General features: G+C 45.1%; 1 protein-coding gene across 1 annotated transcript in view; it reads left to right on the top strand.

Annotated features, from left to right (window-relative positions):
- The first annotated feature begins 6172 nt into the window (after positions 1-6172).
- STK10 (serine/threonine kinase 10) overlaps positions 6173-24275 on the top strand; it is a 76952-nt gene continuing 58849 nt past the window's right edge. Inside the window, exon 1 of the mRNA XM_065409352.1 lies at positions 6173-6328. Within this exon, the coding sequence (XP_065265424.1) occupies positions 6173-6328 (156 nt within the window). The remainder of the gene's footprint in view (positions 6329-24275) is intronic.

A 24275-nucleotide genomic window follows, 5' to 3' on the forward strand; every position in this document is an offset into this window, starting at 1 on the left:
CTTTTATTGGACTAATTTCTGTTGGTGAGAGAGACAAGCTTTCGACCTTCTCTCTCACCAACAGAAGTTGGGCCAATAAAAGATATGACCTCACCCACCTTGTCCCTCTAATATCATGGGACTGACATGGCTACAACAACACCGCATAAAGTAAAAAGCTGATCAGTCAAGACCAGTTGGTCTCAGACCTAGACATAAGGCTGCAATATCAAATAATTCCTCTAGATGTCCCCATTTTATTCCAATTTTAAATTTGCTGCAGCTAATTTAAAGTATGTGGAGGACTATTATGACTTTGAACAAATTGGTTCCCACCCTGTCTATCCATATTTACAGATGCTTATATCTTTAAAAAAAACACCCAGAAGTTAAATATTTAGTGGCTATATTTAAGAGCTGAACTTGGGGAAGGAGAAGTGATTTTCTTCTGTTGAGATAGTTTTAGATACATTGTTTACACTCAGATGATTCAAAAACATCTTTATTTTACAACTTCCATCCTGTCCTTTGTTCCTATATAAGCACTTATGCAAATGAGTAACCCCATTGTGTTCAATTGGTCTGGTAACCTATGTAAAGCTACTCACCTGCATAAGTGCTGGCAGAATCGAACCCTTCCTTGATAGGTAGCCATGAATTAGGATAGGAAGCTGTGACTTGTTTGAAATTTTTTTTTAAAAACTACATTTTATTTTATTTTTATGTAGTATGAAGCACAGGTGATCATGGTTTTCCTCCACACACTCTCTTCAAAAGTTTATGTTTTAGATCAGTGGTCCCCAACCTTTTTCGTCTGGCAGGCGCCAGACGACGAGCCATGGAGGACCGTGGCGGCGGACAAGCATCCGCCGAAATGCTGCCGACAAGCGGCAACGTCAATAGGCGTCGCTGCCGAAATGCTGCCGACAAGCAGCGTCATCCAGAGGCATCACCGCCGAAATGCCGCCGAAAATCGGCGGCATTTTGGCGGCAATGCCTCTGGATGACGCTGCTTGTCGGCGGCATTTCGGCGGATGCTCGTTCGCCGGCCAGTACGACCCCTGTTTTAGATATATATTTCTTCTCATTCCAAGACACAGGGAGCAGTACAGTGTCACCATTCATTCCTGTCCATGGCTTGGTCCTCCTTTAAGCCCAGCCTGGTCATATCCCTGTGTACAATGTCCTGACATCTAGTTGGGGGTTGGCCTCTAGGCCTGACTGATCTTGGTTGCATTTGCATTATTTTCTTGGGCATCCTATCATCTGTTTGTGTTCTACAATGTCACCACCACTGTAATCTTTTTGATTGCAGCCAATCCCGTACACTGATTTCACATCCTACTCTCCTTCTAACTTCACTTGTCTTAAAATCATTTCACTTTACTGTTGCCATCTTCCAAAGAACTCTCTACTGCCTCCAGCCTTCTGATGTCTGCTTAATTTAATGCAACTCTGACCAGTCTGTAGAGTTATACTGTTAGGACACTGTTTTAATCAATTTTCACTTTGGTGGCAAACAATGTTTTTATGAGTCCATAATTTCATCAGTTTTGTGCAGCACTTGTTGCTAAGGCACACCTCCTTTTAACCATTGGCATTGTTCAAGCTTCCTAGGTACCCACAAGATTTTACTTTTTCTATGACTTCACCTCGGTTGCATTTCAACACTATATCTATTGTCCCTTTTCCAAGATGGAACCGCTTTGTCTTCTTGGCATTTATTGTAAGTCCAAGTCAACGACACCAATTTTCCAAGGCAGTGAAGAGTATCATCCATTCACACTGAATCAAATGCCTTTGTGAAGTCAATGAAAACGGTAAACATCTTGACTCCCCATTCTCATTTTTTTCCCCCCATCAACTATCGGAGCATGAATATCTGATCAAAGCAATTTGAGCCTGGTGTGAAGCCACATTGTTCCTCACCTACTATTTCCTCTAAAACTGGTCTTAATCTGTTGACAATTACTTTCATCATGATTTCCTGGTACTGATAATAAGTGTGTACCACTATAATTATTCAGATTGGTAGGATACCCTTTCTTCGGGATTAGTACAACTATTGCTTTTAGTCAGTCATACAGTACCTCCTCTTGCTCCCATATCTTCTTACATATTTTTCCTAATGATTTGATAGCATTTGTCCTGCCGGCTTGTAGCAGCTCAGCTGTTATATTGTCTGTTCCTGCAGCTTTCCCATTTCTTAATTGCTTCACTGCTCTTTCTATTTTTTCTTCTGATGGGGGTTCAGTGCTGAAATCCATTCTGTCTTGCAATCTGCCCTGTTCATCTAGCATGGCGAGAATGCTTGCATCTCGATGAACAACAGCGTTCAGCACTTTGTCAGAATGCTCCTTCCATACTTGCAGCATCTCTTCATCATTCGTTGTCAGTTCACCAATAGTCTTTCTTACTGCTTGCATCATTGGCCTAATTGTGTTTCCATACAACTTAACCTTTTTGTATATCATTTTCATATCTTGTTTTCTTCGTGCCTCCTTTAGTTGTGGAACCTCTTCTTTCCAGAACTTTTGCTTGTCCAACTGTTGTGATTTCTTCACCACTTTGGTAACACTTTCACTTCTTCCACTTTCCCAGTAGTCTTGGCTTGTGCACCCGTTTCTTGTCATGTTCTTGTTTCATTGCTTGTCCAGATTTTCCTGGTTTGCTTACGCCTTCCAATAGCTTCCTCTGCTGTATTTTATATTGCTTCCTTGAACATTTCCCATCCAGTCTGGCGTGCAATTTCTTCATCATCGCAAATTAATGGTTTGAAATAACCTCCAAGTCTCACCTTGTATGTCTTCCTCACAGAGCTATCCCTTAATTTATCAAAATCAAATTGGGCTCCAGTTGCACCCATCTTTTTCTTGGACTTTAATTTCATATTAATCTTTCCCATTAGCAGTTCATGATAACTGCCACACTTGATATTTTTGTAGACTCTATTATCCAGCACTGACCTTCTTTGCCTTTTACTGATAATAATGTGGTCAATCTGGTTTTTGATATGACCATCTAGTGAATTCCATTCAAACTTGTGCATATCTTTGTGAGGAAACTAAGCACTGCCAATAATCAAATTATGCATCTCACCGCAAGTTCTTAACCTTTCCCCATTATTGTTTGCCATCTCAGTGCCATATGGTCCATTGCTATTCATTTGCTGACTATGTCCGTTACCAACATTTGCATTCATATCTCCCATTATCAAAATCATATTATGATCTACAGTGTTACCCAAGCATGGATAAAAATAATCTTTCTCTTAGACTATCAGGGTTGGAAGGGACCTCAGGAGGTCATCTAGTCCAACCCCCTGCTCAAAGCAGGACCAATCCCCAGACAGATGTTTGCCCCAGATCCCTAAATGGCCCCCTCAAGGATTGAACTCACAACCTTCAGCAGGCTAATGCTCAAACCACAGAGCTACTTCTAGTGGTGCATAACAGCAGTTCACAGTAATGCATAGTCTATAGCAACCTTGCTATGACAATCTACTCAGACACCAGTTTCCAGTTAGCTGTTCATTGAAGTAACTGTTCTCTTGTCCACTGCTTTAGCATTTGTTCACTTGAATGTCTGCAATAAAGGAAAGTATAATTTCCATCTGTGACCTCTTCTGTACCCAGCCAACCTTTCTCTTGTATGGCAGCAAAGGAAACTTGTATCTCTTAACTCCTCTGCTATTAGCTCGGTCTGGCCTGGAGTGAATGGAATTTTAACATTCCAGCTTGCAATACATGTAATATGTTTAGCCATTGTCTGAAATTCAAGTCCATTTTCATTTGCTAGCTTGATAGGCCTGTGTCAAAATCCATATGTCCATTTGGCTTGCTGTACTGTTTCTATAACAAGTACGTTTTGGCTATAATGGCTTTTTAGGCCAGTCCACCCTAACCTCCCCCCGCCTCCCCGGGGTAAACCTGGTGGCCTGCTAGGAACAGGTATCAGCGATTCCACTCTAGTCCACTTGCTTTCCAAGGCTAATGAGCTTAAACTGCTTGGATTTGAAAGCACAGTTTTCCTTCTCCTAGACAGACTTGCCCTGTGTGCCCCAGTCTGAAATCAGAGTTTCTGTTCTCCTACATACAGTTGGTTCACAGCACCTCATCCTGTAATATTTGTGTGATGGGTTGGATCACAGAAACCCCTTTGGGAACTGCCAACTGATGTGCCAAGACTACTTCTGCCCCTGCTTTCCCTGCCAGCCTGGGACTCCCGCACCCTGTCTTGTTGAGCCAGAAACGCCAGTTTGCTCCAACACAGACACAGGGTCTGAACCACATGCCCCAAAGCTGCAGACTTAACTGAAAGCAGCTTATAGAAGTGTTTCTGTCTTTAACACTCAGATGTCCAACTCCCAATGGGGTCTAAACCCCAAATAAATCCATTTTACCCTGCATAAAGCTTATACAGGGTAAACTCATAAATTGTTCACCCTCTATAACACTGATAGAGAGATATGCACAGCTGTTTGCCCCCCCCCCGTATTAATACATACTCTGGGTTAATTAATAAGTAAAAAGTGATTTTATTAAATACAGAAAGTAGGATTTAAGTGGTTCCAAGTAATAGCAGACAGAACAAAGTGAATTACCAAGCAAAATAAAATAAAACACGCAAATCTAAGCCTAGTACAGTAATAAAACTGAATACAGATAAAATGTCACCCTCAGAGATGTTTCAATAAGTTTCTTTCACAGACTGGACGCCTTCCTAGTCTGGGCACAATCCTTTCCCCTGGTACAGCCCTTGTTCCAGCTCAGGTGGTAGCTAGGGGATTCCTCATGATGGCCGCCTTGTTTGTTTTGTCACACCCACATACATATCTTTTGCATAAGGTGGGAATCCTTTGTTCCTCTGGGTTCCCACCCCTCCTTCTTTTTAATGGAAAAGCACCAGGTTAAAGATGAATTCCAGTTCAGGTGACATGATCACATGTCACTGTAAGACTTCATTACCCACTTGCCAGCACACATGTATACAGGAAGACTTACAAGTAAAACAGAGCCATCTACAGTCAATTGTCCTGGTTAATGGGAGCCATTAAGATTCCAAACCACCATTAATGGCCCACACTTTGCATAATTACAATAGGCCCTCGGAGTTATATTTCATATTTCTAGTTTCGGATACAAGTGATACATTTATACAAATAGGATGACCACACTCAGTAGATTATAAGTTTTGTAATGATACCTTACAAGAGACCTTTTGCATGAAGCATATTTTAGTTACATTATATTCACACTCATCAGCATACTTTCATAAAATCATATAGATTGCAACGTCACAATTTGGTGTGACCCTTCTGGGTTTCTGCAAGACAGGCAACCCCTATGCACCAGTCCAGAGCTCAATGGTTCCCGGGCTGCTTCTACCTTTGTAACTACTACCGAAAAGCAATTCTTCAAATCATCATTTCAATGGGAAAGAGGCTTGAACACAGAGGAAGAACTACACTTCCCAGTGCTCCCTGCGAAGAGGGTGGGGGCAGTGGAACTGCATGGCAGGGGATACGCCAGTGCCCTTTTGGGTAAACGATAGCCAGGGGCGGGGCCAGTAGAATGTAAAGTATCTAGCGGGTTGGGGGCGGGGACAGTAGAACACTGTGTATCCAATGGGCAGGGGAAGGCGTCAGCGAAGCTCCGGCAGGTGGAGCGGTCTTGGCTCCATGTGCTCGGGTTGAGGCTGCGCCGCCCTCCCCGCCTGTGTATTGGGCCCGAGGGAAACTCCTCAGCGCACCGGGCGGGGAGCAGCTCCAGCTGCTCTGAGCGCCGCGGGCAGTCGCCGGCCGCCGCTTCCCCTTTGAGAGCCTTGTGCCCGGTAGCTCCACGTCCCTGTCCTAGCAGCGGCTGCCTGCTGTCCCTCCCTGCTTCCCCGCAGGCGGAGCACTAAGGCGTATCTGCCGGGCGCTGGGATCCCGGCTGGCCGGGGGCACGGCACCTTCCTAGGCTAGGCAGCGGCTCGCCCGGCTGGTGCGGGGATACTGGATCTGGGGGCTGGGCTGTGAAGTGCCTCCGTCCTGCGACTCCTCAGCCTCTCCTCTTCTGCGCTCCTCTCCAGTGCGCCCCTCGCCCCATCTCCCGAGGGGACCTCTGCTCTCCTGTGTCCCCGGGGTGCAGGTTCTCCCCGGAGCCCCCTTCTGTCTGTTGTATGGTCGGGGACCCCAGCCCCAGGCAGCAACATGGCTTTTGCCAACTTCCGCCGCATCCTGCGCCTCTCCACCTTCGAGAAGAGGCGATCCAAGGAGTACGAGCACGTCCGCCGGGACCTGGACCCCAACGAGGTGTGGGAGATCGTCGGGGAGCTGGGGGACGGTGCCTTCGGCAAAGTGTACAAGGTGGGTCCGGGTGCCCCGGCCCGGGGCAATGCTGGGGGTGTTTTCGGGGGAACGTGCACAGACCCCCGGTGTGTATGTGGCGGGGCTGGCCTGGGGGGAAACTGAGACCCCAGGCACGTGAGTGGGTGGGTGCCCTGGCCTTGGGGCGGGGGTGGCATAGCAGCGGGGGGAAAGGTTACAGCCGGAGCGGTGCAGGGCAGCCCGGAGGACTAGGGGGGAGCAGCGAAGAGGACGGGCGGGGAGGGGGGTTAGGCCATGGCCAGGGGGCTCCATTTCTCCGCCTCACTCTTTGGAGTCTGAGCCTAAAGCTGCCCCTCGGGCAGGGCTGAGATGCTCCGGCACTATGATGAAAGGGCCCCCTGGGCTGTGTTTACAGTTCATTCTCCAGGGTCCTTTGACACCAGCCATTGAGTGCAGGTGCCCTGAGGACTGTGTGTGCAGTGTGGGGAAGCTGTAGGAAGACACACGCACCCTTTGGAGGCTACCGCAGGGGCCGGGGGGATGGTATTTGACTGAAGGGGAGGAACTTTTTGACCGAGAATCCCCAAACAGGATTGTCATTTTTGGGGTGGATGGGGGAGGTGCAGGCCCTTCTGCCTGGGTGGGTCCCCTTGGCATTGTGCGGGCCAAGTGTCTGGCTGGGAGGTCCCCAGGCAAATACTGGGTGCCCTGGAGTGGTTTTGGGTGCTGGGGATGATACATAAGTAGAAATAACAATATGTCTGTTGTGCCAATTTACTTTTTAGCATTATATCTACCATTTCCTCCTTCTGTCCTTCCCAAACCCTCTCCTAGTCCAGCATGTGTCAGCTGAGATAAAGGTGTGTCCTAGTAGATGTCGCAGGTGGCTGACAAGGGCACCTGCAGAGGCTGTCCCAGAGCTCAGCAACACACAGCAAATCACCTTTGGCACTTTCTTTTTCTATCAAATCTTAGCAGCATTAAGGGCTGAAAGATCTCCTGTCTTTGTGCCCTGTTGCCCAGGGCTTGTTCACAGTTTGTCTCCTGACTTGTTAAACAAATCTAGAGCTGTTTTCAGCATTTCAGGAAAAATCCTTTTGGGAGCCTGAGTCAGCTTTGCAGATCCCACTAGCTACTGTGACTAGAAACTGATGAAAAGCTATGTACTTTGCATTAGGGGATGGGAGAGAAGAAAGCGTCCCTGTGGGTAGGCGCAAGGAGAGGTGAGATGCTGTTTTCTGAGTGATCCTTTAATAGCTCTGCTGGGTGTTCCTTGCCCAGCCTCTAGGTAATATGAATGAAGAGATCTTACTTAGAAGTCAGCACTCAGAAGGCTGCATGCTTCCAGTGGTAAAAATATTCATATCCCTGCGGTCCTTGCAAGCAGGAAACAGTGAGAATCTCTTGGAGTTTGCAAAGGAGACATGCCTGTTGACAGCAGGGACAGATGCAGTGCTATGAGTGCTTAACCTTTATGTTAAGGGACTGCGTTTTCAGAGGCCAGATACTCTATTGTACTTTCTATTGCATGTCAAACTGCAGGCTTGTGCGATGCTGAGTACTAGACAAACAAGCCTGCACAATAACTGCGGGGATGGTGTCTTAAGACAGTTAGAGACTTGTCACTAGAAGGTGAAGAGGGTTGATGTTCCAGCCGTATTACAAGACCTGGCTTCAAACGGTGTTCAGAGTCAGAAAAGATGAATTTAGGGGTCTTATTGAATCTACTCATAGGCATCAGTTCACATTGCAAAATTGCCAAAGAATTTGATGGATACGTAAACGTTGCTGAAGAACGGGTCAAAACCCACATATGTGAAGGAAGCAGGTGGGCTGCAGGTCAGGACTGAGGTGCTTTGCCAGAGCCCCTGGGAATGATTACTTGTCTGTCTCATGTTGCTACTAAACCCTCATTTTCTTAAGCATTAATAATTATCTAATAGTGCACAACTTTTGCTGAAAGTGGCACTGTCTTAACAATTACTCTTCTCAGAAATCTTTACCCTGCTGTTGTTACCAGTAGCACCTGAGGTTAGAAAGAGAGTAGAATATTTTTCTCTGGCTTCATTTTGCTTTGTGTATTGGAAAGCACTTTGTCCATATTCGCTTTAACTTTTTCCCTTGTATAATCAGTTGCCCCTGTTTGTGAGAGTCTTTCAGACAAAGACAGGAAATATTCCTTCAAAATAGGAAAAATATGATTGTGGGGAGAACAACAACAAATTGGAACAGGGTCTCTAGGAAGTTTTAAACCCATCCATCACTCTTGAATGTCATTACTAAAATATGGAATCAAATTAAAAAAATCACTATAGTCAAACAGGCTGTCTGTAACTGAAGGCATTACCTACCTAATCGTGAATGCGAGCCCCACCCCAAATAACTCTCTCCTTTCACTTGCCTTGTTCCCAGGTGCCTGGAAAGGCATGCAGTAATATAAGCTGCCGTACTGTAGTGTGCACATTAAAATTAAGCCACCTACCACTATAGTATTTAGTCATGTGTATCTGCTTCCAGGCTTTAAATATCTACTTCTAAGATGTCTCTTTTTTTTTTATTTTATTTTTTAACATGGTTTATCTTTAAGCAAGGGCTTTTGAATTCCAGCAAGAGTCCAAGAACGAACTCTTTCAGTCTCCACAATCAAACTTTTCCGTTGCCCATCTTCTCTCTCCTTGGGCTTACCCTTCCTGATAGAAAAGGACATTGTTGGTGTATAAATGGTTGGTGTTGAAGCATTTTGGATTCAAATGCGTCCAGTGTATTTATTATTTGTAAGCTGATGGGGACAGATCATATTCAAAAATAGTTATAAAGTCACATTTAGAAACTAGACGGCAGCATTGTTATAGAGACGCAGCCCTCTGTGCCACTAAGCAGGATTTAATCCATCTGTTCTCTTCCCTTCCCCATCTTCTAAATTAACGCTGGAATCTGGAGCTAAGAGTCATGGGTGTGTGTAGCAAAATGGCCTTGCACAGGATGCTGATGTGAAATGTTTAGGCATGCCTTATTGTTCGTGTTCATTTGTGTACATACACACACACACACACACACACACACATTGCAGCTAGTCAAGATATAGAAAACACTTGAAATCACTCTCTGAGACTTCAGACACATCTTGCTGTGTACACAAGCAAGTAGTTTCAAACTCCTTGTCCAAACAACACATTTATTATGAGGAATCAGATGTTTGCATTAGGTTAGTGTACAAAGTATTTTACTTACCTCTTGCATGAGCATGCAGTATTCTGGTACAGTTTGCCTGCAGTTGTATCCTACCCTCTTTCAATTCTTATACTATGCCCATCACCATAGTATCTGAGCATACTGTGTGCGCGTGTTTTAAATGCATCAACATCTTGCTCCTGGCTGAAACAACTAGCAAGGTTCAACTCAGGAGCAAACTTAAGAAGTTTGGTAAAAGAAAAAATGGGCAACATTCAAGTTTTGGCTTTAGTAAGGTTTTTGTTGTTATGGTGGAGGAGGGAGAACTCAGGTGTGTAATAGCTTCATTGAGTGCTCTTACAGTGTAAAAAAACCAAACAAATAAATAAAAAAAAGTTCATTAAACAGTTGGTGTGGATTTCCTACGTGTGAAGCTGACCAACTTTGAAGTAGTTTCCTACTTTTGTCAACATTGTATCAGGAACTTTAAGGGCCCCAGACAACTTGATTGTTTTAAATGATTCATTTAAAAAAATAGTTTATGACAGTGCCCTTCTAAATAGCACATGTTGAATCATAAAGAATTCTCCAGTCAAATGAAAATTACTGGGATTCTCCTGCTCATGCCTAGAGAGATCTGGATTCAAATGCGTCCAGTGTATTTATTATTTGTAAGCTGATGGGGACAGATCATAGGAGAACCTGGCTGTAAAGGGGAAACAGGGAAACATTCTACGCACACAGGAATAAAGCTGCAAAGTGGCAGGGGAGGACGAGGGGTGAGAAGCAGTTTCCCTCTAACTGTCAGTTGTTGTAATCTCTGGTGTGGTGTTATAAGTAACTGTAGTGTGGGTACTGCATTGTCAGATGGAAATGTGACCTTTCAAACACACTTTGCTATTGTCCTGATCCAAAATCCACTGAAGACAATGGGAGCCTTTCTGTCTTTTGGATCAGGCCCTGTAAAAGCAGGCCTGTAGCTACAGGAAGCCTTCATTAGCTGTGAATGCTATTCAGTTTATATTAAGGGGTCTCTGCAGCCTGCAATACCTCTAGATTTGGAGACCTATAAATACAAAGGATAATTGTAGGATTTTAAAACCACAGCCCTTTTCCAAAGGAAATGATTACTAGAGGAAAAAAGTTTGATGGTGATCATGGATTATTCATGCTCTTCACTATGGCTGCACTAAGGGCTGGTCTACACTAACCCCCCCACTTCGGACTAAGGTACGCAAATTCAGCTACGTTAATAACGTAGCTGAATTCGAAGTACCTTAGTCCGAAGTTACCGCGGTCCAGACGCGGCAGGAAGGCTCCCCCGTCGATGCTGCGTACTCCGCTCGCCGAGCTGGAGTACCAGCGTCGAAGGCGAGCACTTCCGGGATCGATCCGGGGCACTTCCGGGATCGATCCGGGATCGATTTATCGCGTCTTAACCAGACGCGATAAATCGAACTCAGAAAATCGATTGCTTACATCCTGACCCGGATGTAAGTGAAGACGTACCCAAAGACAAGTCTTCTAAAACTTACAGCCATGGCTCCATTGACTTTTAGTTTTCTGGAATGGAGCCAGTTGCTTCAACTTCAGGCAGCTGAGCTGGCTCCTCTGGATAGTCATCTCAGGGGCATCCGTAGTGGTGGTGTCTAACATGTAAAGGAGACGGTGAGCCCTGATCCAGCAGTTCCATCTTGCAAATACTGTTCGGTGTAGTGCTTACTGTGGCAAGCAGTTGCACGAATATCAAAGGGGCTAGTTAGGAGTGCATGTACAAGCTGACAGGCACATATCTAAAGACTTCTTCCCTTAGAACTTGCTGTATTTAATCATGGGATTGTTTTGCTGTGTTTATGCCTCTTATGAAATGCTATCACTGTGTTCCAGTAGCACAGAGGAGAACACCTACTCCCCTGATAACACTTGCCTGTGGCAGGGTGTGGACAGGATGTCCCCTTTAATAGTGCGGTCTATCCTGCTGCTTGCAGTTGCAATGCCAGTTTTGCAGCAAACAGAATTCATTAATTTGAATTCCTGATCCAAGGGCTTTCAGTAAAAGGTTCTATATAGATATTATTCCGCCCCACCCAACCCCAGAAGCTATCTGATTGCAACTTCAGGAACACAAATTAGTGTCTCCTTTCTAAAGAAATTATTATATGCTTCCTCTTTTTCTTCTTCTCTGCCTCAATTTAAAAAAAAAATCCATTCTAATTATTCAGTCTGTGATGGCAGTAAGGTGCGTAATATTATGTACCCTGGAGAATATAACAGAATATAACTACTGTTTAAAACTTGGTCTGAGGAAAGAGAATGAAAATAAAACTGCATATTTACTATGCAGCATATAGCTGCAGGTTGTGCCTGGATCCCATGGTGATAGATACATTAGAAGTGCTTGGACTGTTTCCTCTCCTGCCTGCCTCAGTGCTCACTAATTAAAACTGCAGCTCTCTGACTTTGGGGTGGATTTCGGTAACTCGGGCCTGATTCCACTAATATCTCTCCATGAAGTTTTACCGACCTGCACGTTAAGTTTCTAAGTTGCTGGCCGTTCTAAAAACCCCCAATAGTTTTCCAACTGTATCATAAAACATTCACAAAATATTTGCATGTTTTGTAAAGTCACATTTTGCCCTGTTAATTTTGGCCTTGTCTCTTCGAACAGCAAGGGGGTTATTTTCCGTTTAAAAGGGGGCAGGGGAAGAAGTTGCTTCTTTCTTAGTAAATGGGTGTCAGCATCCTAGTGGCCCTACAAATACAGCCACTATGGATGACATCCTGGTCCCATTAAGATCAAAGGGAAAACTCACATTGAATTCAGTGTGGCCAGGATCCCCACATAGCACTACGCTTATCCCGCTCTCCGTATAGAGCCCCCAATCTCTCAAATGGTTCTGCAACTGAAGACTTGGATTAAAACATGGATACCATATTCACAAAAATCTAAGTGATTTAGGCACCCACTGACTTTCAGTGGGTTTTTAACTCTTAGGCACTTAAGTCACTTTTTGAAAACTTTACCCAAGGTCTTTGATCACTTGTGCTAAGTTTCAGCAAACATTTCTCTTAAAGTGATGTAGTTTTGGCACTGGCATGCTTAAGGTATTGGAGGGTTTAAAGGGTGAGATGCATATGGTATTAAACTAGCAAAAGCCCCTGCTTAACTGACTGGAGCATTCACAGTCTAGCTTCTCTGGCCTGACACTAGGTCTTAAACTTCATTCCCATTTCCAAGCTTTGCTTAGTTCTCAGTTAAGACGACCCCCCCAGCTCCCTCGCCTCTGAAGCAATGCCTGAGCATTGTATCCCAGTGCTCTCACAGCGATGTGGGGTCACGGAGGGACAGTCTGCCATTTGTGAGGAGAATATTGAGGGAACTGCTTCCGCTTGGAAGTGGAGTCTAAGTCAGTCCAATTTCTTATGTTTCAATTGACTTACTTACAGAAAAACAGCTCCCAAAGCAGCCACTTCACAAAGTATAAAGGCCATAAAACATCTCTTGTCAGCTGTAATAGCATTCTATTGTTTTTGTGTTCACTTCCTCAGTGGCTACCTGTGATCTTATGCAAAAGTATTTAGTTAACCTAACTTGAGACACTTTTGCCTGGCATTCCTGTAGCTTGGAAATAGTTCCTGAAACTGCACACGAAGGAGGTCCCGGAGGACCTGCTGGGCAAAGTGCGTGTGTGCTGGAACTTCTAAAGTGTTTGCGTTATTCTCTGTATTGAGTTTCGTGTAACATTTGCAAGCAGGTTCAAGCATGCCACCTCTGTCTCCATCAACGAAGTCCTTCAAGAGGATCTGTGCTGTAGGGCAGAAGCAATTCACAAGCTCAGTACACCAGCAATGATTGTTGGGTTTCTAATTGCGGAGATAAGAAAGTGAAGGGCTAATTTTTTCCCTACATGGGCCCGGTTGATCTGACGCATTTCTGGCATGTCGCAAAAAGGCTGAACAAAACGTGCCCCAAAATACTGTAGCCTTGGCTGCCTAAGCCCCATTCCCTGGCACTGACTCACACCAGCTATTCAACCCGCTGCTCAGCTGTGAGCTTCCTCTGCACCCAGCTCAATGTAGAAAGTTGCTAGGAAACCTCCAACAAGTGGTCGCATGTTTTTTTCCTTTAGCCTTTAAGGCTTTTTGACAAAACCACGGCTGTGGGTTGGACTGAAGCAGGCAGGCTTCCTCCCCGGGGAGGAAGAGGTTAATAGTGAGCAGTGCACTGTGTTACAAAGCTCTGGGGTCTATGCTGGCTGAATATCTCCAGGAGACTTGGGGGGATTCTTGTTTAGTGGATCCTTGGCTCTTAAATCTTCTCTATCCCTTCCCCCTGCTTCAAAGCAACAAGGGGCCCCCTGGGAAGGAGCAGATGCATTATCAGATAAATCCATTTGCTAGTCACGCTTCCCCATACCCACTCAAAAATAGGAGGTGAGCAGAAGGCTCATGAGCAAGATGCTGCAGGGCAGCACTTTAAAAGTATCAACAAAGAAAAAGTCAGCTGATTGGCCGTGCCACTTCTGATGCGCTCAGCGCCATGGTATATGGGCACAAGCTGGTGAGCGAGAAGCAATACTGAGCTAGTCCTTAAAGGCCTGTTGTTGCCACCCATCTTTGTCTGATGTACCACTGCTTTAATCCTTTTAGTCTCTCATCCACTCTCCAGGAGAAATGATGCTGGGTTCTCCTTCAGCCCTCTGTGAGGAAACACGCGTGTGTCAGGGTCTTGCATCATGCTTCGATCACGTTATTTGCTTGTCCTTGTGATATTTTGGAGCTGGGAGATCCACAGCCATAGGCTGATCTCTCTATGTGACTTCTTATTGCACCTAGTCTGCAAAGCTGGGGGAAGTGTTTCTGCTTCTCATTAACATTTCACAATTTGTTTTCCAAACCACTTCTTTCCCCCTAATCCTTCCAAAAAGTTTCCATGGTTGCCGGAATAACTGATCTTGGTGCAACTCATTAAGAGTTGGACAGTGGTTTTTCTAATCCTGACTGAAATTACATTAATGGGACAGAACCCAGTATGTTGCACCATGTTTACCAGAAGGCTCTACATCACACACAGTGAGTGGGCTGAAAGCTTTTGCTTATGCATTTCATGTAGGAGTTGTGCCTCAGCTAGTGCTTACCACCTAGGACTATTGGGCCACAGACTTGGGCTCCTTTGTCTCAGAAGCGCTGTGTGACGTTATCTTGCCTGCCTCAGTTTCTTCATTTTACAGATGACACCTTGGTCTGTCAATCTGTGAGGACTGATAAACTGTGGTTAAACAGTGCTATTGAAAAGTGAGGTATCACTAACTCTCTGCTCAGCTTCTCTTCCCTCCCTCCCCACACCTTCCCTTAGGAAAACACTTTTCCTTCCATCCTGCTAAGGATCAGACAGAGCTTTTTATACACACTCTCTCTCTCAAATGTCTCTTCCAGTAGCAAGATAGACCCTGGAAACACGCTACCCTCCCTCACCCATAGCCTGGTCATTGGAGCAGTCGTTGCACATGATTTATGGTGCACTCCATTTCTCTCCCAGTGAATCTAGTGCCAAATGAAGCACTGCAGGAGTTGGCATAAGTAAACAAGGATGGGGCTAGTGGGGAAGGAAACATGCCAAGGAGACTGAGGAAAGAGTCGATCAGACAGAGCCTTACATTGAAACGTGTTGTTAAGCTCCCAGCTTAATGCTTGTTCAGAGAGAGGCAGAGTTATGCAGGTCAGTGGTGGTCACCATAACTTGATACAGCGGTCCAAGAATAAGGGAGAAGGCTTTACATTGGTGAGCTTTGCGGCACAAATAAGAACATGTGAACAGAAATGAAAGCACTTGTATGTGTGTGCTGGGGCAGCAATGGCTGTTGGGTAGAATAAGGTTTCCTCTTTCTGGTTTGGGGTAAAACTTACGAGGTCTAGCCTGCTAATAGTTTAGGGTGGCGTTTTTAGAAGTAGGGAGGTGGGGTGATGAAGAGAGCTAATGAGCCTATCTATGTAGGCCTCATTTCCAGTAGGCTCAAAATAGTAGGCAGTGTTGAACCTCTATGCTGACTTGCCTTTGAAGAGGGGTAGGAAGGAAATACAAATCAGGCCTGCGATGCCAGTGTTTCTTGTTGTCCTAAGGCAGGTTCCTACCCAGTGCTATTAATCTTCCTCCTTTCATGTGCGGAGGGAATGACTGGGCATTTGCACCTTAAATCTTACAATCGTTTGTATAAAATTCCTCATAAAGCAACTCTTGAATCCCCTTTTACAGGAAAGTACTTCCCCCTCCTCTTCCTCCTGTGGGTGGAACATCTCCCTTAGGAGAATTTATTGGTCAACTCTTGTACTAGAGATCTGAAGCCCTAGTGGCTCAGCTGAACGTAGGTAAGAACCTAACGCGCACACGCTGTCTGGCTCACTCAGCATTGCCAGCATGTTGCTTTGGTAGAGTTAGCGAGGTTAGAATGAGGGTCACATGTTGGGTGAAAACCTCAGACTGTTGAGGTCATTTGGAGTTTTCTCACTGATTGGGATAGGGCCAGGATTTTCACTGCTTTTGTACAAAAATGGCTTCATAGTCACCTGGCACAGTGGTTGTGCCCACCACTCCATTTTCCTGCTTACACGGAACTGACAAAGGACATGAATGACCAACGTCATTGCATGCAAAGAGTTGGGTAATGTCAGTCAAGGTCTCATTTTGCTACCAGGTGTTAACAAGTGTTTAGTTCCACCACCCAGTGGAGCGGGCTGGGGAGTCCTCTTAAAAAGCAACAGCTAATGGGTATTGGGGTCTATCTCTTCTCCCCTGCCAATGGTAAGCGAGTTCTTGTTGTGGAGTTCACTGTTTCGCTCCCAGATCAGCCTCTCTGCCCTCCCAGCGCGAGTTTAGTCACCTGTGCCATGGCGCCTCCCAGCAGAGTGCTGGGAATCCCACGAGTCTCTTGTTGCATCCATAGCGCTTCATTCTGCAGCCCTGACCTTTTTAGTATCTCTGTCTCTGCCTGTTTGTCATAGCGCTCTGCTGGGTGGTCCCAAACACTGAGTTCAGAGGGTATAAAAATGCATCATTTATTGTGACAAACCTAAGTGACTCTATGGGGCTTGTCAGCTAGGAAACTAATTTCAGCTGTCATTGATTATTTGACTGTTATATGAACATTAACTCTAGCTTCTCTATAGTGCGTTAATTTATTGATGCAGACAGCTCAGGCTGAGTTCATTTGAAAGCAATTAACCATTGTGTTGTCCCTGAGAAATATCTGAACGAGCAATTACCAGATCTACACAATGTGACCATGCTGCATGCAAAGTCTTGTTATCGAAATTATCAACCCGGAAATGCAGCGTTTGATGAGGGAGGATAAACATACACTCTATTTGTTTTAAACAAAGTCACTGGACTTCCAGTTCAAAGAGATTTGAAGCATCAAACTCCTCTCAACACAGAGAAGAGCCTTTTGGGGGGGGGAGTGGGAGGGAAGAAGTGATAGAAAATGCAGACTTCACCCTGAAAATGGGGTGATGTTATTCCAATATAATGTTAGAAAGATCAGCCTTTGCTTTGGGAGGAGCAAGTGGGTAATTTGGAAGTGCTGACAAGCAAATGGAGGAAGAATGAATGTGCTATAGTACTGATAAAGCTTTGTTCTAAAAAAAACCATGCTTTCAGTAGTGATTTCTCCTTTTATAATGAAAAAGAGTAAGTTCACTTGGAGCCTTATCCTTACATCACCTCCATACCATGACTCCCTTCTCTTTCAATGGACAGCAAGACCTGGCCTCTGGGAGCATGTTCATTATGCATCCTTCGAATAGTTCTAGGATGGATTCGTCAGCCTCTGAATTTTGCAATAGCTCATGAGGTGATTCAGACACAAAGACGATGATCTCTTTGGCCTTTCACTTAGACTAGGTTTTGTGCAATCCAGTATTTCCACTTCTGCATTCTACAATGTTGTTTTTACTGGAATCCAGACCAACCTTTTGCCTTCGCTGGTGGGGAGGCCACGTGTAGGAAGAAGCTTGGACATTTCTTGTACATAGTCATTGGTAGAGATCCTTTCTTCTACAGTATTCAGTCTTTATTCCTTATGTCCATAACCTCAGCAATAACTTTTTGCCTCTGCCTCTTGCGTGTAATCCTATAAATATGTTCTGTTGCTCTGGGTATTCCCAGTGTGTTCAGCTGTAACATGTCTGGCAGCCACCTCTCTCTCTACAACTACAACTAAATCCTCTTCTTGCCTTGTAACCTTAGATTCTGATCCTTTGCTTGGTTCTGTAGATGTGCTTCAGTGGGTGACTTTTAGTTGATAAATTTTCCAGTGGTAGGTGCATGCTCCTAGTTTGCTTTTGCATTTACTCTTTTTAAAAGATGTCAAAAGCATTTAGGATTTCAAATACCAGGGCTATAATTCCATCCATCGCTCATCAATACAATCTGGGCACCCCACTGGCAGCTCTGCTTTTTTCAGTGTTAAGCAGCAGTCTAGGGATAAATTTACCTTGGAGTTAAAATGGCCTTGAGTGTGGGCTTAAAGACACAACTTGATGCACTTTGGAATAAACTGCTGTGGTTCATAATCAGGCAGTTTATATTCTTGGCAGCTGGGCATTCATCTGCTGAGTTCTTGAAGGTCTCTTATGTTGGTGAACTTCAGTGGAAAAACTGACTGCCTCTGACATGCTGCTAGCTCTTTAAATGTTGAACGGCTGAGAGTATTTTACCTGAGGGCAGAAATGCTTTTTAGTTTCCTATTTCTCCATATTCCAGCATTTTTTTCTGGTTGGATAGCTGGCTGATGTTCCTTCTCTGGAACCCTTATAGTTGGGGAGATGTGTGCTGAAGACAGTGGATTGGTGGCTAAACTATACTTTCTTTTAGAGTGGTGAACTCCAAACAGTTTTGCTGTTTAAGAAATCTGCCTCATAAAATAGAGCAGTAGGTCACCATAGTCCAAAATGCTTTCCTCATCAATCCTAATGCATGGCTCAAGCAATAAATGCGTATACAGTGCTTTACCAACGTTGATCCATTCTGATGCTTTCTCAGTGCCCTCCACCCCTAAAAAACAACCCCCCTATGATGCATTTTACAGAGAGGGAAACTGAGGCAGAAAGTTGTATTTGCCCAAGGCCGCAGAGGGAGCCAGTGCTGGTGCCAGATTACACGTAACACAAGGCTGTAGAGAAGTTACATTTAATGACCCTTTTCTTACAGCTGGCAGTTTGTAGAGAGTGATATAGCTTCAGTTACTCAGCCTGGAGATGTGCGTTCTCATTGCTATTGGGAATATTGTCCTGGCTTCAAGGTCAGAAACTTAGAAGGACACAGATTCCTTAAATATAATTGTTAGTTTGGTTTTCAGTCTACCTTCACGTGATTTCCCTCCCACACTCCCTTCCCCTCAGTATCTGTGGGGCAGATTCTGATCTATTACATGGCAATTGAGATCAGAAGCTGGCTTGAAACTTTAAATTATCACTGGTCTGTCTTGTAAATCTGAATTGTAGTTCCATGGATAGCAGTGCAAGCATGTGACCCACTTGCTTCCAGATAGAGTGAAACCAATCTATGTCCATGTTGTATTATGTCATGCCTAGCAAAACTCCAGCAAGCAGAGTTCAGGGAAATGGCCAGCCATAAGTTACAGAAATGCTGCATACCAGAACACAGTCCAAGTCTGATGGTATGGTCTACATGTATCCGGCATCCTGAAAGCTGCTTTCTAGGTTGGGTGGGTGGGTTGAGGATACATGATACAGCTGTCAGACTGTGTAGATGTAGATGTCGTTCAGCACAGTATGGATGAAGTTGGCAGGTAATAGTAGCTCTAACTTCAAGGATACAAGGGGATGGTATAAGTGCAAAATATTCTTATAAACGTGACTGGAAACAATTGCCTTAAATTCCAAACCTGTAGTGGGATTGTAAATGTGACTTATAGTGTAATTCTGAGGTGTATGCTATAGCACATTTTTCTAAAGCTCATGTAGTAGGAGGACCTACTGCCAAATTCAGATCTGGAGTGAGTATGTGGAGCTCTGTAGAAGAAAACTCACCTGACTGTAGCAGATTTGGATTTGGCCTCTCTAGTGCAGTCACTTGGGGAAGGCAGCATAGTTCAGTGCATAGGGGTTAGACTCCCAGTCCAGAAACCTGAATTCAGTTTCCAGCTCTGCTACTGACCTGTGTGGTCTTGGGTAAATCACTTTGCCTCTCTGCCTCAGTTTCCCCCTGGAAAGCAGGGGGAATTAGTGTCCTTTTGTGAAGCACTTTGAGACCCTCTGAAAAGCGTGGTGTTTAGTGCTGCTTACTCATAGCAATGGGCCCACAGGGCAGTACTGGTTTCGACATACAGATTCCCTTTCTTGAGTCACTGGTTCGCTGGGTTTGAAATCGGAGCAGCAGGTGCTCTGACTACCGGCTCAGAAAGTTATCTGCTCTTATGCAGACTTCCTCTGAAATGTGACTTTGTAACTTCCTCTAGCAGTGTTCAGTAAATCTGCCTTCTCTGCCCCAGCTGGCCTGCAGGCAATGGAGGAGAGAGGGCTCTGCTCTTTCTGTCTCTGCTGTTGAGCAGCTCCAGCCTCGTCTTCCCTGAATCGATACCAGTAGTCTCCTACTTCCATTAATGGGGAGAAGAGAAGAGGAAGCTGAGATGGTCAAAAATGTAACTGCTTCAGTGCTGCCTAAAGTACAACGCCTGGTTGGAAAGCTAGCAGTTCCTGTGCTGTTAACCCAATTGGGGACCGCCTTAAAGTCTCATTGGGTATGTCTACACTGCAATTAAAAACCTGCAGCTGGCCCATCTGGCTCAAACAGCCCCTTAGCTTGCGCCCCTTAATTTTGTCTGTTTAATCTGTTTAATAGGGCTGTGCACTTTGAGTCTTAGGCCATTGTGTGCTAGTCCATTAGTGCTGACTGGGTTTGGCTAGATACAAGCCAGGGGAGACGTCCCTGCCCTGAGGAGTTTCCAGCCCACACAAGTACTGCGTTAAGTATTCAATCTAAACGGATACATAAGCATATAGTTTCCTAAAACATCCTGTTTTCTGAATAAGAATTGCTCATACCCAGAGGGAGACTGTAACAGGGGGTTGCTCTGTTGTTACTCAGCCTGTTAGTCATAGTAACACCCCTCACTGGAATGGAGACTGTTCCTCTGGGGGGTTTGAGCTGCTTTGCAAGCCCTGATTTCATGAGGTCTTGCAGTCTTTTTACTGTTGGGCAAACTGAGGCAGAGAGGGAAGTGGCTTGCCCAGACTTCACACACAGTTAGTGGTCAAGCTGGGAACAGACCTCCTGCTCAAATCTGCCTAATCTCCAACTCTTCAGTGCTGTCACGCTTCTAAGAAACATTTAACATGGTTGAAGTCTCTCTAGCAAGGGTGTCCTGTAGGTCTCTGCTAGCAAGTTTCTGGTAGTGCCATGGCCAGTTTTGTAAGTTGGGCTATTGTGTCCATGCTCTGAGGTTTTTCCCCTTGGGTCAGAACACAGGTGCTCTGAGCACTCTCTCTCTTTCTGCCAGTGGGATGTGTCACCATGCCTAGTATGACCAGCAGGGCTGTGGAATCTGCCATAGAACCCATTCCTTGGGGGGAGAATTGTGCTTCAGAGTCAAAGCTTTTGGCTAGATCCCTGCAACTTCTGCAGTGTGGTTCTGCATTTTCAGTGCAACGTTCTGCCTCATCATTCTTAATTTTCAATATAAAATTACACTAGTGCAATGGCTCATGTTCCTGGCTATGGTAGTAAATATCATATTTACGTCAATAATATCCCTTTAAAAAATTCAGAACTTCCCCAGAATTCCTATCCACTGCATCAGAGCAAAGGCCCCTTGCTGTGGAATATGGGCCAGGGGATGGGGGACGGGGGAGGGCTTGACAACTAAGCACCTAGGAGAGGGCAGGGGTCCCTTCCCCACCCCTCGTTGCTCCGTGCACTGCATATGGCACCTCAGTGCAAATCGGAAATTAGAGGGGATGCTGTGCTACAAATGCACCTTCTAAATGCCTGCCAAAAGGAGGCTTTATCTGGTGACCCTCTCTTCCAAATAAATAAATAAATAAATAAATAAAAGAGAGAGAGAGAGAGAAAGCTGGCAGGGAGGCAGGGCCTTCTGGCTCCCTGCACAAGTGAAACTCTGTTCGTGGAACTAATTGCAGAAGTTAGCAGTGCCACTGAGGGATGGCAACTGCACTGCAGATACATCTCCCTGGAGTAGTCTGTGGAAAAACACCCTCGCCCCCCCCTTTGCAAGCAGGCTTCCCTTCACACCTGCTGAATGCTCATCTTCTACTCTCTGATATTTATATTGTAAATGGGCTGCTGCACATGAAAATGAATGTTTTTGAATTGCATGATGCTCTGAGTGCTTACTGGTGGGGCTTTCTGGTGCTTCTAAAGTGACTAGTACAGTCCTCTAAATGCACTCTGGCTTCCATCTTGGAGTGGGGAGAGAAGAGGATTTGGGTTCATGAGGGTGGGAAGCCCTAGAAAGCAAATGCATAGAGTGGGGCGGGGGGGAGGGGTGGACAGGACCCAGTATTTTGATGCGAGGTGTGTAACGCATGAGAGCATGCATGCACCAGAGAAGGTTATTCAGCAGACTCATAGAAATGTAGGGCTGGAACGGGCCTCGCCCCTAGCATGGAGGAGAGGCAATGGTATTAGAGATGCAGATGGACTCTCTTGCCTTGGATCTGAACTAAGAGGACCCCTCCAAGTTTGGGGAGTTTGGTTCAGGCTCATCATTAAAATAGATTGGATGTGATTCACGGTGATCCATGTCCCCTCTTGCCAGGAGAACCCGTCTGGAATTCAAGGACAGTAGCTATAAACAATGCCACTGCTGAGGGCAGCTGAGTGCAGGGTCTCTGGGTGCTTCTCAAGTGCATCGGGGCACTGGAGGATGTTGAGTTTGACTGGCCTTGATCAGAGGGGAAGTGCATGCGTAGTGTTGTAACCACAAAGGGAAGCCACACCTTTTCTCACAGCACATACTTCCTCTCCCAGATTTCCACCAGCCTCTAACGCAGTGTTTTTCAACCTTTTTTTGGGCAAAGGCACACTTGTTTCATGAAAAAAATCACGAGGCACACCACCATTAGAAAATGTTAAAAAATTTAACTCTGTGCCTATATTGACTATATATAAAGTAATTCTCTTGAATAGGAATCAAATAAACACAAAGAAAGTATTTTATAATTACTTTATTATGAAATAGTAAGTAAACAGAAATATGAAAAATTATAAAATACTTTATTCAGTGCGCAATATTTTTTTCCCACGGCACACCAGGCAACATCTCGCGGCACACTAGTGTGCCGCGGAACAGTGGTTGAAAAACACTGCTCTAACGCACACAGAGGCTCTATGGGGGTATTTATTCTTGCTCTGTACAGTCATTATTGTCCATTCTTTTGAAAGAACTCTATTTGGAAGGCAGCACTTTCCTGTCTCTCCCACCGGTCCACCTACCCGCCCATCGCTTTTCAGTGTCCTGGTGGTAATTCATTCTTTAAAACTGAAGAGGAAAAAATTAGAGGCACCTTGTAATTGTTCCAACCTCAAGCTAGTTTTACATGTCCTAATGGAAATGGGGTCACCACCCACTTCATCCTCTTTGGGTGTATTTGGGTCAGCAAGTGCTGGATTCTTCTAAAACCGCTAGAGTACAAATATGTCGTTTGGAGAGAGAAGACTTTACTTTCTTCTACGGTAAACTCTCTCCACGCTTCATGCAGTTTCCCCTCCATTCTTTTATCCTCTGCCAGGCCACTTACTCAGTTTAGATGATACAACCATATATTGAGAGAGACTGATTCAGCTGGACCTACTTTGTTTATGCTGGGAGCTAATCCTTTTCTAAGCTCTCTGCATAGGCCTTCCAAACAGATACATAAAAAGAGAAAGCAACAAGGTAGATCATAATTTGAGCCTGCCAGCATTTCCCTCTCAAACAATAACACAGAAATGTGGCTTTCCCCTTCTCTCAGGTCATGGCTGAATGCATCACGCCAAACTCTTGTATGAAAGCAGTTGCCTGCCTGCCTAGAGTACTCTGCACCAAGTTTCCCTGCTTGTTCAGATGGAGGGGTAAACATACAGTGTACATGGGACACTTAAAAATAAAGTGGACAGAGCACTAGGAAATGCACCATAGGGAGAACCCTTGCCTTGACAGGGAAATAGACTGGGTGACTTAAGAGGGATTTCTACTACCCCTCAAACTGCTGATTCTGTGAAATTGTGAAAACAGTCTTTGTGCAGGGTGTGACTTCCTGAGTCAGATAGCCAACAGCCAGTCCCTTCCCCTTTGGGTGAAGAATGCTAGCAGTCCTATGCCTTATAGGGAAGCTTTTTTTCTATGGACACTCCCATTCAGAGCAGACTAAAGCAAATGTACTGCCAGCCAAGTGAAATTGACTAACATCCTGATCTGTGACACCCCACACTGCACCCTGGAGGGTGGGACTCTGAAGAATTTCGAGCTGCTGCTGAGAGCACTCTGGCTTCTGGAGAGGAGAGGGGGAAGAACACAGGAGAGAGGGGAGGAATGGATGTCTCAGGGAGTGGGAACAAGCTGCCATTGGGCATGTGAGCAGAAAAATGCATTGTCAGACCCCCCTCCCCCACACGCGTCCTATGCCCAGCTTTGTGCCCTGTGTATTGGACACATCAGTCAGGCAGATGTTTAAGTGCCTGGTGTGTCACTGTTACCATTGCCTTTGTAGAGCGGTTGGCTTGGCTGGGAGACCAATGTCTGTCAATTGTTAACAAGTGGCTTGGCTAACATAATGCATTTGTTGACTTCAGTCTCTT

The sequence above is a fragment of the Emys orbicularis genome, chromosome 8 (genome assembly GCF_028017835.1).
Source record: "Emys orbicularis isolate rEmyOrb1 chromosome 8, rEmyOrb1.hap1, whole genome shotgun sequence".
NCBI classification, from domain to species: domain Eukaryota; kingdom Metazoa; phylum Chordata; order Testudines; family Emydidae; genus Emys; species Emys orbicularis.